Genomic DNA, 20,016 nt, shown 5'->3' on the forward strand with positions numbered 1-20,016 from the left:
ATGTAGCGGCCTATAGTCGGACCGGACCACACACATTAGTGGATGGGAGTCAGGAGGCGGTGGCTGTCATGGTGGGAAGAGCTGCGCAGGGAGAGATCTTTAGCCACAATCACAGTTGGAAAAACAGACAGAGGATCACATAAGCTAAATGATGGAAAGATGGAGAGATGGATGGGCAGACGTGGAGGAAAAGTCAGGAGTAATAGAGGGTGGATGTTGTGGAATCAGATAAGGAGAAAAACAGAGCCAGAGGGTGAAAAAAAGTGCCAACTGAAATCACGAAAAAGAAGCACAATGAAGTGAAGAGCTTCACAGGGAACTTATTTAGTCACACTCTCTTCTTTCCTGTTGTGAGACGTAATGGAAGGGAAGTTGCCCTCGATTTTCTTCTGCTGATATAAACAGCCCACTCAAAGATGAGATCTTTGTGTTTGAAATCGTTCAACATCTGATTCCAGTGTGCTTAAATATATCTTCAGGGTTTTTCTGATGTTATTTGTATACTGTTTCGGGGCAGGGTTTAGTCGAACTATGGTGTTGAAACTGAGGCAGTCTGATAGTTCATTAGGGAGTGAAATAAAGAGTCCAGCAATTAAACCTGAAAGAATGTTGCAACGAGAAACACATTGTTGAATCTTTTTGCTGTTGTAGAGCGGAGACGCCCAAGTGGCTCGTCTTTCCGTGGGGTTTATCCCTCCTGGTGTTACTTATAGGGCGTTTTATTTGGTTCAATAGATAATAAACAAAGTCAAATGTTGGTGATCGACATTGCAGGCTAAGGAGAAACTGGTGGTGACTGCTGGTGTACTTTCTCTCAGAGCTTGTTGCAGTGTTTATAGTGTCACTACTTTTGCAAGGTTATGCAAACTTGCTGATGTCAGAGGTGGAAAAGTCCTCTGAAGTAAATCCAATCAATGAAATTAATGGCTTCTTTTCCCCGCATGATCTGTGCATGCCAGTGGTGAAGGACAAACTGGCATCAAATTCTGACCCATGAACAACGTATTGTTAGTTTAATGCAGATCACTTGGCTTCCAGGTTTATGTTGAGAACTGTTTTCTTCCTTTCATTCACTTCAAAAATCAGTTTTCGTTTGGCTCAGGATTTTGGAATCAGAAGAAAAGCCCGATACATTCACCTGTTGATCGACTGATTTTTCAGATTTCCTTTTTTTTTTCTCAAGAAGGGAAGCTCTTAAAATGACTCAGTAATGACTCATAATGTGCTTCACTTTTCATGGCAGCAATCTCTGCTCTCTTCGTGCTGCCAACATCCTTTTTTCCCGATAATGACACATTTAAGCACTCAAAAGGCTGTTGTTCCAGTGTTGTTTGTTTTGTGTTGTCGAAGCCGAGAAAAGTTGCGCGTGGATGTGGTCAGAATGTCTCTGTATGGGTCACCCACCAGACAGGTATTTTAGGACATGTTAACAAAACTCACGTTGCCACGACAACATAATAACAAAAGCCAGAGTTCTGATACAGTCAGTGGAAGGTTTATAATAAGCTAGCAAAATGCGGATATTGAACAACTGTCATTTCGTAAGTGGTCTGTAGTCAAAATGACCAAGGGAAGTTGGCCTGTTTCATGGAGCTGCTCTGAATTAGATTAAGGGTTTCATGGAGCGAGAAAGAGATGGATGTGAAGGCGAGGGCAGGATGGCAGCAAAGATGAAGAGAGGAGTTGTATAGATTGAGAGGGTGGGGTGGTTTTGTGGTTGGGGCAAGAAAAAGGGAAACCAAGAAGTCGAGTTTGACATCTGACACTACCATTACTGAATAACGAGGAATCTAAAAGAGAGACATGACGATGATTCCTGGAAGCATGTTTTGTTTTGTACTGTGTCAAATGTTGAAACCGAATGAGCCAAACAAGAAGCTGAAACCACTTTGTCATTTAAACACAGATATTTAAGTGTCATTGCAGTTGCAAAACATGGTGACTGTAAAGTCAGTAGTACGTTTTAGTTGTATGAGATTATACTACTAAAGCTTCAACCTTTCAGTCACTCGTCCCAAATCTACGCAGCATTTTTTTTCTTCTAAACTATAATTTTGTTTAAATTACCCGACGACTGTGCCAAATAAGTACAAGCCTGCCTCTGTTTATAAAGTAATTTCTGTTTCTGTCATTTTCCAGGTTATTAAAGTGATGGTGCACGGTGACAGCCGTGACTGAGGACCTTAATCTGAAGAGAAGGGAAAAAAAGAAGAAAAAAAATCTCAGCCTGCATAAAACTTGTTGCTAAAATCTACAACAAACCCAAGTTGTTACTTCCCAGCAAGGCAGAGGAGCGCCACTGACTCAGAACTGAAGTTGCCAGATGCTGCACTGAGCTACAAATTCAGAGCTTAGCCACTGCAGACAAGCACAAGTGGACTTACTTGGATATTATGAGGAGAGAAAAGTGTTGAGTTTTGTTTTGGATTGCTGGATCCGATCATTGGTCTGGAGTACCTTTTGAGCTGCGCTTCGCGTCGCTGGACAGACGCTCATGGTCGCGCTGAGCTGCTTCTGCTGATCCAATGCCAAGACCAAGAGTCAGGCATCATGTGTTTGTAACCCGATGAGCAACAGAGGTAAGTAAAGTGTAAATATATATCTTCAAAGTTTGGAAGCGACAATACTTTCATTGTTCTGTTGACCTCTCTTTTACTTTCAGATTTTTTTCACAATAATTGAATATAATAATTTAAGTTACAAAACAAATTGATTGAGCTGCAATTTAAAAATGTGATCATGTGAATCTGTTAAAAAAAAAAAAGCAATTCATAAACAAATGCTAAAAATAAGTAAATCAATTTATGAAACGTTATTACATGTAGTAAGTGACTGAAAGGGATGATATGTTGCATTCAAGTTGCATGTTATAGAGATGAATTATTACAAAAAAGTACTTATTTTCATTCACTTTTCCAATCAAATTGATTTATGTTATTGAAAACACACAAAGGAAATGTTTACATGGGTCATTTGGGTTCTACTACAAACAGAATACCAACTACTCAAAGATGTTTTAACTGTCACTAAAATCCATTTAATTTTAGATTATAGACATTGCATCATTTTGTTAATTTTGTTTCAACAATTTATTATTTTTTTCTAATATGAATGAAAACTGTATCTTTCTCAAAGTTTCTCAAAACAAAAAACAAATAGGAGATCAAGCACTTTTTTCTTTTCTTGTAGTTTATTATTCCATGGTGACATCTTACTTCCAAATGAAAGGACCTGAAATGTATATGTCCAAATTAGTTGAAAAGTTATCATCAATCCATTTTAAATCCACTACAACCTTAGCGCTTATTCTCAAAAAAAAGTTGCCCCTGTCACTTTTTTTCGTCAAAGCTCCAAAAAACTTTTTTAATGGGCAATTTTACAATATTTCTAGCGCTGTCACTGTTGGCTGGAAGCTGGTTGCTAAATCACATCTGGGATGTCGGCTGCTCTGCTGGCCGTGCACCTGTCACAGCATAGGACCCGTGTGCTGCGGACATTGTGAAATTTTAATGTTTGAGACAGTTCCCAGGGCTCAAGTGCAGACAGAGGAAGCACAATACAGAGTGAAAGTCATGGGCTGGAATTAACTTCACAGGCATACTGGCGTGGCGCTTGGCAGTCGGACCAGACATTCATATAGCCATGCTGTTTTCTACTTATATTGAGGTATTTTCATGTGTGAAGAATGAGGTTTTCGTCTTCCGTGCAAATATTTTTACCACTTCAGCAAAAAGTGTAATTACGTACAGCACCTTAACAAGGAGTTTTAAGAAAACTAACAGACTGATTTTTATCTAGTATTTATGTTTTAGAGGTGTCACTTTAAATTAATTTCTTCAAAATTGTATTATTATAAATATCATTATTTATTTATTTTTTTCTACATTTTGTTTTAAATTTATTTTGAAGTTAACAATTTTAAGTATAGCATTGCTCAAGTTGAGTAGAAAAAAAGAACATGCATTATCGTAATACACTTCTTATTCATAAGTGTATTAGCAGCATCACCTAGTTATTATAAGACTAATGTCTTGTCTTGTGACGCCTGTACTCTGAATTTGTCTCCAAAATTCCCTCTAAATTTGGCTGCAATTACTGCTTATTTACACTTGATACCAAGCCATTAGTTTATTAAGGGTTAATATGTTTCTTAATATCAACTGTCACATCAAAAAAAAAAAAAAATCCTGAAGCACTAACTTCTATTCACACAGGGAGCCACAAATAAAAATTGATGTGCGGAACAGAATTCAGATTTAATGAAGAGTTTATAACTGAGTTATAACAAGAAGGTTAAAGACAATGCGGCTTCAGTCTGTTCTTAAAATATGTGTGTGTTTTAAACTAACCTCACCCTCACCAGCTGAATAAAACAGCATGAATGTATGCAGCCCTCAGGCCTGACACTGTAGCGACAGTGCTGCTGTCACTGTTGTAAAAGTGGAACTCTGGGAAGCCTTTTGACTTCTGAGCTGTTGCACATTTGAGGTGGAACCTATCCATCCGTTTGTGAAAGAAATACTTGCACAAGCAAAAAGCTATCTTCGGCATTATTTCTGTAGATTTGGGCTGTTACAGCTCAGCGTGTGGTTTTACTGGTATTGTTTGACTTAATTGGGTTTTTGTAGGGCTAAAAGTCTAGGAGCAGGGAAGCTTCCGCATCACAGAACCAGCTCGGGTTTCTGCGTCATTTCAACCCAGAATTCTTAAAATTTCTTGCCACTCAGCTTTATTTCATTGAGGAATTTTACAGCACATAACCACAACATTTCAGCGTGTTACTTTATCTGGAATATTTAAAGCCAATGTTAAGTTAAGCCTCACTCCTCCCTGCACAATATTACACACAGCATTTTTGACAGATGTTTTATTACAAAGTTTTTCATAATACACATGTACGATTAGTACAAAGTTATACAAACTTCTACAAAGTTCACCCTGAAAGCGTAGAACAAAAATCACTTGGACATTCTGAAGCTTGTGCCGCCAAAGCGATCGCCCTGTGGAGCTGTGCCGCTGTTCAAGTGTGTGTTTAGTTACATGATTAGGACAAGGTTTAACATATGCTAGTGGATGAGTCCTGTGTTGCACATGAGTGCGGGCATTTGTGTGCGCATGTTAGTGTATGGTTTTCATTATGCGGTGCAGTGGCTTTCCTTGGTGATGTTATTCAGCAGGGTGGACCTCTTTGAGCCGCTTGATGCTTTTAGCTGTGGTCTGCGTTTGTGTCTATGTGTGTGTGATTAGCTTTATGTGCGTGCGCGCATGTTGATGTGCTTACATACACACAAATGCTATGCGTCCATGTTAACTTGATGTGCCTTTGAGGTGCAGGGCTAGAAATGTTGAGACAATTCAGTTACTGTTTCACCACAGACGTCCAGTTTCAGTTTCAACTTTAGGATTGAAATTCAATATTTGCTTCACTGGTTTGGTCATCTGGAAAATAAGTTTTGATGCCAGATATTCGGAGTATCTTCCAATTTTAATGTTGAATCAGAAGGGTCCATTGATTTCCCTAAATGCTGGGGAACTGAATTGAATTAAACTCTGTATCCTCGTTCTTCTACTTATCTGCTGTTATTGGTTCAGTAGCCAGTAAAACACAGACTTAAAGTCTGCTTGGGAATGGCCGAGTGTGGAGCCAGTTTCACCCTGAGAGATGCTTGAAGGGCTGGTTGATCTGAGCCACCCCTTGACAAACCCTTCATGTTGCTCCCTTGTGCCTGCAGACGTGGGGCCGTGATGCAGGACTAATACGCTTAAGAGCTAATCGTTTCCTGCTGCTATTGTCCTTTAAAATAATTTGATTTTCATTTGCTTGTCTATTTGCTCTGTGTGTGTGCGCGCACCATGTTTGTGTTCACCCCCGGCTGCAAAGCAATCACCTGACTTGACTTGACTTCTGTTTCATGGCGTAGAACGGCAGGGAGAGTTTTATCACAGTTACACCTATATTACAGTCACATCTTGAGGTGTGTCCAAACAAGGTACACAAATACTTAAAAAGAACATTCAGGGCCTCTCCGACAAAAAACTTCAGCTAGTGGATTAATTCTGATTAAGGACATGGAACAGCCCTAACTTATGTTAACACATTTTAAAGCAACAACAGACTCTTGTTGTCAGTTCACTGTAGTTTAAAAGGACAAAAAGTGCCCAGGTTCTGCCCAAGAGCACTGGTGGTCAAGTTAGACTATTCTGATACAGTGGAAGTTGTCTGAACTGTCCACCAATCCGAGTGAAGTGTGGTGTGGAGTGATGAGTGATTCCACTTCCACTTCCACGTCTTATACCGTCAAAGTCACCAAGTACTTCTAAAGTACTAAGAGCATTCATTAATCTTTTGTGGTGATTGAATCCTGATGAGGAACTTGCAAAGGTTTCTGACTGCTCACTAAAACTAGTGGTGCATGTTTCATTTTTAATTTAAATATCTTGTATGTTAGCAAATGTTAGCTATTTTCTGTCTCTTTCTTTCCTGACAACTCTTGTTTTAATCATATTCAGGGTTCTATCCAGTGCTTTCGAGCCGTTGGGGTCCCATACACTGGGATTTTGACCTCCTACACTGAGTTATTCCTAGCTGCAAGGGATTTTTTCCCCTGTTTTTGTAGATATGTAGTGAACCCTGACATTGGTTTCTCAAGTAATGCATTTTTTTCACTAATTTATTTACCCTCAAAAGAAATGTATAAAAAAAATGGTTAAATCGCACAATTATCTGGATCCAAATTCACCCAATATTGAATCATTTGTTCCTTATTCCATAAAACTTAAAAATGACATTCAAATCAATCCATCACTATTTTGACTACAGACAGACAAACCATCACTGTCACAAACTTAGCCTCCTTCCTAATAACCCAACACACTGGGCCTAAGGGTTGACTGGAAACAAACTAGCTGGCACTGATGTTTCTTAGATGTACCTTCTTTGCGCACTTTCAAACTTGCACACACATTTTCACATTGACCTTTCTGTTTTGTATAGCTTACATCTTCAAGTTTTTGCACTTACCATTTTAGTTTATTGTTTATTTAAATTGTTTAACTGGGGCAAGGACTTAAAGAATTTCACTTTTCATTGTACAGTGTACATTGTGCATGCGACAAATAAACATCTTGACTGAGACTAAGAAGTTCTTAATGACGACGTCGCTCTTACTAGATTGATGGTGTGATGAGATGATTTAAAACCGTTCTAGTAGTAATGTAAACAAGTGATTGATGTTTGATTTGTCTGCATACATTTCAGTGTTCTGTCCCTTGTAAAGTGACACAACTTCAGTGGACACAGTATTTTCGGTAGAGATAGCTAACTATTTCACAACATCAAGTTTCAACACTCTTGAGTTCTGTGCAATCTTAATTGTTTTGTGTTTTTCCAGACTTTGAAAAAAAAAAAAAAAAAGGAAGTGCATATTCATTTGTATTTAAAATCGGCGCATGACGCTTGAAGTTCCTTTTCATTGTCTGCATACTTCCCTCTGATGGAAATGTGAAGATTCGGTTTGAATGCTGTTCATTATTTCAGCTTTCATTGGCACATTTGATGCTCAGAAACAAGGATTGTTGTGCTTTAATATTCGAGCCTTCTGACTGTGAACCTTGTACATTTTTACCTCGTGTGTAAAAGCCTAACAAAAGCAGGAACAAGCGAAGGAAAGACGAAAAACAAATCACAGACTAGAACTCTTCAAAGGGTCTAATTAATGTGCCTTTTCAGGTGCGACAGAGGAAGATGATCATTGCTGATAAGGTTAATTATGTTCACTTTATTATGAACTAGAAACCAAGGAAAATGTGTCGTTTGCCTTTTACAGCGTGACTTAATATGGTACAGCAGCAGCTTTCAAGAAATATACCACATATTGAATATCCATTCTTCACACACAAAGTCCATTAATTACATTGTAAAAGCTTAATCAACGGCAAATGAGCATGCAGATTTTTAAAGATCCACAATGAAGCTCTACCTGTGTTGCTTTGATAATACAATTTTATGAACACACTATTGTTCCTGGGCCACTGTATATCACATCGTCCTCTGTCCCCAGCGGATTCAGAATGAAATTTAGTTTTTTTTTGCTCTAGAAATATTGAGTTTTGTTATGTGAACTATAAGCAAATGACAGTTATCTTTCCTTCCAAATCCATTAAAGATCCATATGAGCTACTCCCTGCTTCCACAATAAGTGACTAGCCCCCTACAAAGCTGCTTCTTCAGGATTTGTGTGCAAGACAATCTTTTCTGTGTGATTGTTCGGGTCTGTGCAGAATGGAGTGTGTGTTTTGCCTCGGATTGGCAGCAACTGTGCATTGTAACCAAGTGAACAAGTGTTAACAAGTGTCGTGCATTTGATTTAATCCATATGGTGGGGAAACATACAGCTGTGTGCTGCTGCTGGCTTGTCTGGAAAAAGGAAAAAAAAATAAACAAAAAAAAAGCAAGTTGCGGCTTGATCTAGTACAGTGCAGAAAGCGTTGCTTAGCTGTAATGCAGAAGTGTGAATGTGCATCAGATTTTTTTTTTCTTCTATTTGCAGCGTGTTCATGACAGAGAAAACTGGCTGACTCCTGTGAGAAGGTGTAGTGCAGCTCAGACAAAATAAAAGCAAATGCCACTGTTTCTGTTTGTTGAGAATTTGGTCTCGCTTTTTGACAACCGTTTTAAGTCAAAGAACCTGGACTTAATAGCTTCGGTTTCTAATATTAACAGTCACTCCAAGGACCAAAATTTGTAGGCTGAATTTTAGAGGTTACTTTGTCCAAAGGCCATTACCCATTTCTGTGTGACAAACACGCCAGTTATTTGTCTTCAAGGACAAATATTTATGACCCGCATCTGTGTAACAATAAAATAATAATCGATATTTCCTGAAAATTGGCTCAAGTCAGCTCAGATTTTGTCAGAGGTTTCTCCTCTGCCAAAGGCATCATGACTGGGCATAAGTCCACTCCTGTCTGAGGTCCTCTCTATTGCTGTTAATTTTCAAGCTTCCCCATTCCACTTTGAAGAGTCCACAGGACACCATGCTAGATAAAAGACTGCCCCAAGTGACAAAACTGTCACAGGAGTGGCCCTAGTATAGAGCCCTGAGGAACTCCATGTACAGTAATAAAGTTACAGAAGGAGCCTTGATGATTGGTCTGATCTAAACCAGTTCAGTGCAGACTGAAGTAGGTCCACTGAGTGATGGAGGAAAGATTGAATTGTTGTGGTCAACCAAATCAATCACGTCATTCAGCTCGAACAGAATCAGGAAACCATGTTGAGCTGAGCACTTTCTCTTCTGTGGAGGGCTTTAATATCGAATTAAAAAAGTTCCAGGGTGTTAAAACTGTCAGAGATTTGCAGACACGCACTTTCCCCCAGAATTTTGGTAGTGTTACAGCATGCTTTTTGAGCAATCAGCCCACCTTAATCGTGATGCATATTCATCTTTCGTCTTTTGTGTGGACCAAAAAACAGTGATAGTCAAAAAGTCATGTTAATTTTTTGCTGCTCACTTTTTAATACCCGATGACTTTTTTTTTACTAAATAAATCACCATTAGTGTTCAGTTTTTTCCTGACTACTTATGCAATGGCCCTGAAACAAAAAGAAGAAAAAAAAAGATACTTCCTAAAAAAGGAAGCTCAGCAAATGTGAGTGAGACCAAATACGAAACTGGCTACTATCTCATCTGTTAGAAGCTTGTTGTGTTGTTCAATGTTTATGTTATATCCAGCACACATGGTCTTTGATACCAATTCCTGTTGAGTAAATTCAGCCGGAGGAGACTTGGGCGCCGCTCACAGTGCCGCTGCCAGGTAAACTGCACCGGCAGAGACACCCGAGACGATAAAGACACAGCTGCTGGGTTTGAAAGATGACTTGTTGTTGGTGTTGCTGCTGCAAGTAGTCAGAACAGTTGGCTCTAGCAGCCAGAGAGCCTGGCAGTATCACTTTAAATTGCCAGAACAATAAAAAACAGAGTAGCTGGGGGCTGACAGATAGTTCCAACATTTTGCTGTTCTTGTAATCGGGCCCAGGTGTGCTCCCCCCCCTCTTCAAGTCTAATGCGTCCAAGTCTGTCATCGGACTGCAGTGCTTTCTGTCATATACTGCTGTATTTGTCCGCAAGATTAATGTCACATGCATGCTTTTAGACTAAACATTCAAGACATACCCAGTAAAGAGTGGGATCCAACCTTTGTGTTGATTTATTTTCTGCAACTGTTAACTTTGCTCTGTTTAAAACTTTAGTTTAGACCAGGACATTGGGCTATTATTAAACCGTATTAAAGGTTGTGTCAATATTGTAAATCATTAATTTTCCTTTCTTGCATGCTAATGTATATTTTCTAATCCAAGGAATATGTATTATTCAAATATTTCTCCTTCAATATTTCTTTTTTATGAGTTTCTGCTTCTTTAAGGTCACCTTTTCAACCAGTGTGCTGTGCATCGTGTGAAACTGTCAAACATCACCTAATTTATATTAAAACATTTGAAACGTTAGCTACATTTTTATTTAATTCATTTATTCACAAAAAAAAATCAACAAAGCACAATTGTGCTTCACTGTTATTATTCTGTTAAATCTTTAACTATGTCTCTTGAAGCTGTCACAGAACATTTTACAAAGTTCACAGACTTTCTTTGAAAAAACAAGAACCTATACACACATGGGCACATGTCCAGTGTTTCCACTACATGTTAACGAGTGTGGCGCAACACCGCGGCTTAAATAAGAGCCGCCGCGCCATCAGAAAAAAATATATATTTTTAAAAATTTTCTCGCGGAGAAACCAGTTGGACGTACGAAGAGATGGACCGCTGCTGATTGGAGAGAGATTGAATTATCATGATTTAAAAACTGTTTTTTTTTTATTGTCCCCATTGGTGGTGTGCCGCTCCAACCCGGGTTTCAAAAAGTCCTGGTGGAAACCCTGTTGTCGTGGACACCAAAATGTTTTATTGACCCAATAGTTAATTGGTGTTTTAGTATGTGGTACAAGATGCTCAGATTCTGACATCAAGTTTTGTATCTTCTCCATGTTCTCAAGCCATGTCAGCTATATGAGCATGTGAGGTGATGGCACGCTGCCGCCTTCACCTTCCATCACCATTGCCTTTGAATTCCATGGATGATGGTTCAGAGTAACCTCTCAACTCATACAAGTTGATCTTATTTGATCGTAGACACAGTAATGTGGGCAACACTGTCAAGATGAAAGTGTCTGAAGAAGCACAAATGGATTTATGAGAGCACAGCTTCAGCTGCATTCTTCTTTCTACATCTGGCTTGTGGAGCGAAAATTCTCCTTCAAAGTTGCTGGAAAACATCACATCGGAATTCACTCCATGCTTCATGATAAAGCAAAATTCTAAAGTTGGTCCCTTTCCACCATCCGCCTATTTTATTGGGATTGATATTGCCTTTGCGATTGTTGACGACTGGAGCCTGTATTAACTAGAATGGTGGTGGGATGACGTCTGTGGTCTTCCTTTGATCAGATACCTGAGTTATACTTGTTTATTGTGCAACAGTTCATTTCTTTTGCACACATCTATAGCTGTAATTGTTTCTGAATTGTTTTTTTTTTCATCTTATTTTGTAGGAACCAACATGATTTGTAATTTGGTGTACATTCAAGCTTGCTTTTCATACTCAATTTAAAGCCACCTCTTTTGGAAAGTGGTAGTTACTGTTAGATATGGACGTACCTCACTTGTGCGTGCGTGCGTGTGTGTGTGTTCACTTAAGTGCTTGAACACGTGTGCGGTAATCTCCATGGCAGGTTTCTTGCCATTAGTGCAGTCCTGAACAAGGCAGCAATTCATTCAGCAGGTTTAACTGCTGTGTGTGTCTGTGTGTGTGTGTGTGTGTGTGTGTGTGGATGTGAGTGTGCGTGCGCCAGATTGCATAGAGAATGATGGTGAAAGAGAAAATCTGTCTATGTGGTGTGTGTGGCTGTGTGGCAGGTTTCTAAATGCGGAGTGTGTGTTGTTTTTGGAGAATTGTTTCCGTGAGCCTGTCTGCACCATATGGCCCAATGTGGAAAAGGGCCCCTTCAGGGCTGTGTGCGCGTATATGTGTGTGTGTTTGCACGAAAGAATATGTGTATTTCTGTGTAAATATACGTGCACAGCAGTCTGGTCTGGCCAGAGTGAAGCTGTAAAAACAAAAGCATCAAAAAAAAAAAAAAATGGACCAGTGATGTCAACGCCATACCCCCCACACCCTGCCGCCCCCATTCCATCTTCACCACACCATCTCTCTCATTCTCTCTTTTGCTCACACATATTTTCTTTTTTATTCAAACCTCGCTATCTTTATTTTGGCAACATGGCACAATACTGGGGAGGATTGGTTGTGGTTCAGTAACTTTTGGATCTTATCACTGCTTCTTTGCTGACGACGGCTTAGGTTTGTCAACCCCCCAACTTTCAGCTATCACAGGATGTGACCACTTTCTTCACAGGAAGCTAACTTGCAAACACTTCAAATACAAAGTTTTTTTTTTTTTTTATACAAATGAAGTTAGTGTACTTCCTTGTGTTCCTGTTGGTCTTATTTGGAGAGGGGACTGCATCTCACGGAACTGCACTGGTAATCTGCACATCAGTTTGCAAAGAACTGCAAGCAACATATGTAGGAGTTATAGATGTTTTTTACATATTTATCTGCAACAGAAGAGGGTGTGGTCTTTACAGGTTTGGATGCAAGTTCTAGGTTCGAAGCCGAGAAAGGTAGCGGAAAGTGGTGACATATGACAATATAACAATGAAAACAAAGCGTCATGCTCGCTGAGGTGCTGGTCGTCATTGGTGTCTTAGGAACTGGTTTGGAAGAATTGAACATCCCCTTTGCCAGCTGAGACATGCAGGTTCGCGTCACAGCTACCTAACCTCCCCTGCCTGGCAAGGTCTAGTTATTCTGGTTGCAGCAATTATCAATCAAAAATATTTTTTTGGGAACTGCCACACGGTTAGTGTCTACGAACTGGTCAATGTTGCCCAGATTCAGACACAGTGCTTATGGATGAAGGACATTTGAATCTACAACAAGCTCAGCTTCTTTTAAATGCGGCATGTTAATAGGTTTTTCTCAGAGGCAGCATTCTTTTAATGTGTACGACATCTGAGCTTAAAGTTTTTTTCATGGGAGCCAGTCACATCAATATACGTCGTATACGGTGGGTTACCAAAGCAAAAAATGCCTGGGCTATTTTCTCATCCTGGTCCAGCTGTGATTCGGGCTAATGGTCTAATTACCAACCATGTGTAGCCCTAATGTGTGTTACGTCATAAGACAGTCCACACACTCTACTGTCCTAGATAGCTTGACAGTCAGGCTATGATTTTGATACAGTCCAAAGCCCCGCCCTCTTCCCATTCCCCACCAGAAAAGCCTGACTTCGACTGACATAACGTACATCACATAGCTTGAAAAAAAGCTGTATACATCCATTTGTACAAAAATAGCTTTATTTAAACAGACCTCTTAGTCAAATAATAATTGTTAACAGAGATGAACTCAGTAACTCGACTCGAGAGATTTGGATAACCACTAGATTTCGCTGGTAAACAATCATGGCGCCTGTGATGGCCACGCCATGGCTTGGGCAGAGAGTTGGAAAATTGGCAAATTCATTTCATATTCAGTGAAATTACTGGGCGGAAACACTCTTTTCATGATAACAAGTAGGATGACACTATGAGTAGGCCATGATACAGGCTGTGATGATCTCAGAAATTTAGGGCGTCCACTGAAAAAACAGGGCCAAATTCTCATGTTTTGTTGTTTAGGACAACAAAACAAAAAGCCTGTTAAAGATTCAATTTCAATCTCACCTGTAAATTCTAAAATGATTGCATTGTTCACAATTCTTTAGAAATACATGAATAACAATAAACTTTTTTTTTTCAATTCTGTTGACCTAGAATGTCAATGAGATGCTTATTTGTCTAAAACACTAGCTAGTCTTCTGAACACTTTTTTCAAGACTTCAACAGTAACATCTCGGGAGATCAGCTTTGTGATGCTAAATTCCACTCAGCTTTATTGATGGCTGCGACCTGCCTGAAGTCAGCTGCTTGTTCTCCCGGTGTGAACTTGCCTGAATCTCCATGTCGCTTGCTCTCTCTGGTATCTTGATGTGTTCTGTGTTCTGCAGTGATCTCCAAACATTTACATTTCTGCTTTCAAGTGCTGTTTATACATGGCCCTTATCTGCTATCTAACACAGACGCTTGCACATTTGGCCCGGGACGAACGGTGAATCAAACCTTTGGTCGCCCTGACAGCAACACCGTTGCTATGTCCATAATAGGACATAAGGAGAAAGACAGGGGAATAAGTGGCACACAACAAGAGGAGGTGAATGTGATTTGCCATCGCAGTCGTTTGTTACCTGTGGTGTTGTGGCCAATTATGGTCCATTTAGAGTAGACATGGGCAAAGTGCAGCCCGGCGCCAATTGTTGCCCTCTGCCTATATTTATGTAGCCCTCATGAAGTCAAATTGTTAAAACTGATCGTCACAAAATGATTTATTTTATTTATCAGCACTTTGCATTTCTAAATATAACTGGAAACGGAGCTAGGCCTTAATTTTCTTGACTCCTTTTTTCCCTTTTATTTTTAATAACATTTCATGCGTAGATAATTATATATGACAAATTGACCTTTGTGAAATTGATTCCTCTTCAAAATATATTGTAAATAAACTAAATGACTTGATTTTGTTAAAATAATTCCTGTTAGTCTACACTTCTACTGGTGTTAAAAAATGTGTATTCAATGATTTTGGATGGAAACCTGAATATTTTTACCAAAAAAATATATTGAAGACAAAGTGTTTTTAGTTTTATTATTTGTATGTGATTGCACTTTATGAAATCTATACTTGCAGCATTTTTTTCGCCTATATTTTGCTTATTAATATTCTCTCTTTTGGTTTGATCGTCACAGTCCACTGTGCCTGTATATGATGGGGCCCCTAAGTAAATGTAATTTCCACCCCTGATTCAGAGTCATTGACAGCTTGTTCCGTTGATACAAACACAATTGTTTGTCGACTCTTTGCAGGTTGACTATTACATGAACGCGAAATACAGGAAAGCTTTTGTAACAGTGAAGACTGAATTAGTGGGTGAATGAGACGTTTCAATTTAATGTACATATCATTAATCAGAATAGTGCACAGAAAGATTGGTGCATTGTCTTTTTCAATAGAAATGTGCAATTGATGTCTTACTAAAGTGTTGGATTTGACATCATTTTTGTTGTTAACTGTGTTTGACAGCATTCACCTGTTTGACATTATGTGGAAGTTTAGTTGTATTTATGACTGAAAGGAGATGTGCCAGGGTCCACAGAGAGAAAATGAGCAAGATGGGCAGTTGAAGAAAATGATCTGTCAACGTTTGTATGACAAATTGAAAGAGGTATCCTTTAAGGAAAAAAAGAAGAATCTCATACTCTGCTCTAACTTATTGGCGAGCCCATGCACTCGCTATAATTGCATAGTAATTGAACACTTCTTATCGGGTCATGAGCTGAAATGTGTGTCGATGTGCATGTGTGATTCTTATCAAGTTGTTGCACTCAGATCTGCTTTTAAGGTAATGAATTCATCCCTCATTGCGTTCCTCCTCTTTGTCTCTTCACATTTGGACTTCCTCGAAACATCTTTAAATATCTTTGCCTGGGAGATGTACTTCACTTCAGCACTGTGGAATCCCCCTTCATCAGTCTTTTGTAGCATGTTGGAGTTTTTTGCTTTCATGGACTTCCACTTCCAGAGTTGCCACTTCTCATAAACCCTTTTCATCCATCTCAGGCTCCCAGCTACCTCAAAAATATGCTTTTATCCAGCCCAATCCGTTGCCTTTAAATAAACAAAACAAAAAAAGATTTTGTCCCCAATATGTCTTTGAAATATAGGAGTACATTAGACTCTAGGTGAGGTAACTGAAGAGGGGGACACAACCATCACCACCCAAAACATCCAAAGTATAGGAACTTTTCACAATGGACACATCAAAGACTTAAGTGCGATGTGATAAATATATCTTCCAAGTTTACAATTGACAAGTTACTTTTTTGAATGTATTATTTACACACTGTTTCTGTTTGTTCAGCAACCCATTTGGGTACAAGTCAACTACTTAAGATAGTCACTGGCTAGTGGACTATCACAATAGTGGCTAGTTGTGACCTTACTTTAAAATTGTTTTCATGTTTACCTGATTTATAGCAAAACTTTTTTTAATATTCCCATCAAATCAAGGCATTCAGTTCTACTAAGCACAATCTACAACATTCAGGCATTCAGACATTTGTCGTAAAAATACAAAGCCTTGCTATGAAAAATGAAATTGTACTGTTCCTGCTAAATATGTCGGAAATGAAAGTGTCTTAGACATGCAACCAAATTGTGTTTTCAAGGCACCGAGAACTGTTGCTGCTGTTAAACACTTCAAGTACAGCTGCCGAAATCCAAGTCATTTGGACTGTTTCACCCCTTATCGACGATAATGTCACAGCCTACATGAATTTGAATGACCGTAATTCCTCAAAATGGAAATGCAGAGAACTGGGGCTTTGTGCACATATGATTACAAATCATCAACACGGTGGCTTGTAGCACTTTCAAGACTGCCCAAACACACCTGTCTCAAGAGATATGTGGCCAACTCAGTGCGATGGCTCCGCAACAATTGATGCGATTAAAAACAAAATGACCTCAGAATAACTAAATAATACGAGGAGCTGAATAAAAAAAGTTGTAATACATAGAATAGTCCAATAAAATCTTTTTTTAGCTATTTCACAGTCTAAATAATCGATAATGTTGAGTAACTACGTTATAATGACAGCGTAACTTGCCCCTGACAAAAAGCATTTAGTCACATTTTTTTTTTTTTTTGCAACCATTCTACAACCAGAAAATCAAACTAATCACAAGCAGCCCTGAAGGTGACGGTTAAGGACCAGAAGGTCAGGTTATGGCACTGTTTGATTCTGTCTGCGAGTTACCAAGCATGTGAAGATTTTCCATTTGGCGGCACTTCAGCAACTTGAAAGCTTTGAAAACCAGTTTGTTTGTGTTTGACTCGTTCATATCTGGAGGGCAATGATGCGAGTAAAAATATTAAATTGACAACAAGTGGTGATTGTGAACCAGAGAAAGGGCTAAAAAGAAATACTCTTTTTACCTGTGGTGCCCATCAATTCTTCAGCATATCTGACATTTTAGAAATCGGTGATTTGGCCGCCGGCATTGAAGGCATTTTCTAACACGCATAACATACTCGCTTCTGTCAATTGCAGTCGAAATGGAAAATGGAAAAATGGAGGAATCCAAGCGCGCCAAGGGTATGCTTTTTTTAATGTCATTCATCAGCAGCATAGATCAGAGGGAGATTAGGGAGAAGAATAAGAAGAGATGAAAAGAAGAGAAAGACGGAGGGAGGAGCTGGATACAAAAAAATACTAGATGAAAGGATTTAGGGTGTAGTATGAGCTCGATAGGTTTCTGACAGCGAAATTGTGTGTTTGTGTGCGTCATTGCCCGTATTTGTGTGTATGCAGGCTGATTCCACAGGGTGTATCAGCAGTTAAGATGGGTGTGTGAACCAAAGATTGCATACCTTTCCTCTTATTACTAATCCAAACTTGAATCTCTTGTAAATCTATGACCTGCTTAAGGTGTTCTCATCAAGATGTGAAGATATGCCGCTAATCCTCAGTAATTCACTGAAGCTGATCAGTTCTGACGGAAGTGGCGAAGAACTCAGATGGTCTTTGGATTGAAGTCCCGAAATAATGTGGTCTCTATTTTTGGCCCTGGTCAGTGAGCTGCGTAAAGCAGCACATCTTCTGAGCAGTTATGGCAAGAGTCAACTTGTCATAAATATGGAATGATACTGTGAATGTTTTGGAGTGGCATATTTAAAGGTAATTTACTTTTATCAATAATGTGATTAATATTCTGAAACGGCAACTTCATTTGACTCATGCAGGCCATCAAAGAAAATTAAGAACAAAATGTTTGTATCAAGCCAAGGTACAAGTGAATAAATAAATATAAATATTTTTAAAAATACACCAACATATGCATTAACATTGAGTGACACTTTAGAGAGCCAGTGGGAGACACTACAAATTGGCTCCAAGTACTTGCCATAAACATGTCTGGTTTTCTTGCTCTCTGTTTTCTGGGTGCTCCCGATTGGATATAAGGTCAGTGAATCTGGATGTCATTTACTGGCACAGAAAGCTGTGATCTGTCGTATCCTGAAATAATGCAATAAACATTCACTCGCTGCTGAAGAAACCTTCACAAAAATAGCCTCATATAAATGATAAATATTTTGTCTCATCAAAACTTTGCAAACATGGGTTTGTCAGGGACACAAAGCCATTTTTTCCAAGTTAATTCAATGTTCAATATAATTTATATTAGAGTATTTCAGACTAGGATGTGATTGCACTTTGGCCCTAGGTCACCATTCAGATATTTCACTTTCTCTCTGACATTGGTTGAAGTAAAATCACTTATACAAGGTTTTTCATTAGATTCCACATTTAAATTCTGCAACTGAATTTTAAATATGGCGGCCACGGCAGTCATTCTTTAAACAGGTGAGTATTTCTATGTTAATCTTTGTCTTTAAAGAACTAAAAATATTCAGGAAGTGCAGCATCTACATAAGAACTATCTGTACAATTTGCACAATTTTCATGCTAACCATGTGAGGAGATATAGGAGATATAGTTCCTTATTAAATGTACGAATATAATGTTTTGCTGCTGTGTAAATAGCCGGCCATTTTGAAGTTCCATATGCGTAGTCATTTTTGTTATGGCTGTGCATTAAAGTTTGTTGAATGGCTTTGTACTCTTTCTGTTTTTGTACATTTTGAAAAAGAAATTGTGACGATGTTGGTGCTGCAAGTAAGACTCCCAGGTACATCCATAAAACTTCACATTGATAGTGGTGGTCATATTACGGTAGTCACTATTTTCAGTCTTTTTGATTTTTTTTTTTTTACTAATTTAATTAAAATGCAGCATCCTTTAAAGCAATATTTTATTGCACTAATAAAACGTGTTTTTCTCCAGCTGTTTATCCCTGCAGGCAAGCCAAAAGTCACAGATTCACCGAAGAGCCTTCCGCTCTTCAGTGAATCTGTGTGTATGTATGCATGTGTGTTTTTTGTTATTATGCAGGGCAGAGGAAATTAAAGCTCAGACTGAGCCTCAGGGCTTGTAAAACTGTCTGCGTCACGTCTATTTGTGTTGATTTGTGTATACGTTTCTCTAAGCTTTGAAAACATTTAGTTGATGCAGAAAATAAGGAAATAAAACCACCAAAGACACATATTGTAAGGATGTGCTCAATCCACTTTTTTATTATTGTGAAACTTTGCATGGTGTTTATGTGGAGCTTCCCCTTTTCAGTGTGTTGTGACTTCCATATTTGTGTGTCACGTTCTTCTTTAATCAAGTGACACACTTTCGTACTCACTCCATTGTTATCAGTATTGCCACTCCCTTTTCTTTTACTCATGCCACGATTGATTGTGACGGCGCTTGATCTTTTGTTGAACCGGTCTATAAATATCTGAGTTGTCTTACGCGGAACCTGGTCATTAATGATAGCTTTACATAGTTACGTCTGATAGAAAGAACCGTGTTTAATGCATGAGTCAACTCTGATATTCAACTGAAAGGTCAACATGTGTTTATTGCAGGATAGTATCCAAGCAACCCACTTACGACAAACCAAAATATGTAAATACAGTAAGTGTAGTAGCTCATGCAGGGAGGCTTTGTTTGGGCCCAGATGAGTACCATGTCTCCACCCTATGCTGAGAATGAGGACAGTGCTTCTCTCTTGCCCCTCCCCACCCCGTATGAAGTAAACGTTTCGTGCCCTCCCAACTCTCCTCGGGCTCTGTAAATATTATCATTTGTCCATAAAATTAGTAAAAGTACACCTCTGCATTACATTG

The 20,016-nt window shown here is 38.9% G+C and overlaps 1 protein-coding gene across 5 annotated transcripts in view; it reads left to right on the forward strand.

The window, feature by feature from the left end:
* The window catches only part of trps1 (trichorhinophalangeal syndrome I), a 101,074-nt gene that overhangs the window by 17,160 nt on the left and 63,898 nt on the right, over positions 1-20,016 (forward strand). For all 5 annotated transcript variants that reach the window (XM_053862135.1, XM_053862138.1, XM_053862134.1 and 2 more), the window contains exon 2: positions 2,140-2,579. In XM_053862135.1, coding sequence (XP_053718110.1) covers positions 2,567-2,579 — 13 coding nt within the window. In that variant the 5' untranslated portion in view covers positions 2,140-2,566. The remainder of the gene's footprint in view (positions 1-2,139; positions 2,580-20,016) is intronic.

The sequence above is a fragment of the Synchiropus splendidus genome, chromosome 4 (assembly GCF_027744825.2).
Source record: "Synchiropus splendidus isolate RoL2022-P1 chromosome 4, RoL_Sspl_1.0, whole genome shotgun sequence".
Lineage (NCBI taxonomy): Eukaryota > Metazoa > Chordata > Actinopteri > Syngnathiformes > Callionymidae > Synchiropus > Synchiropus splendidus.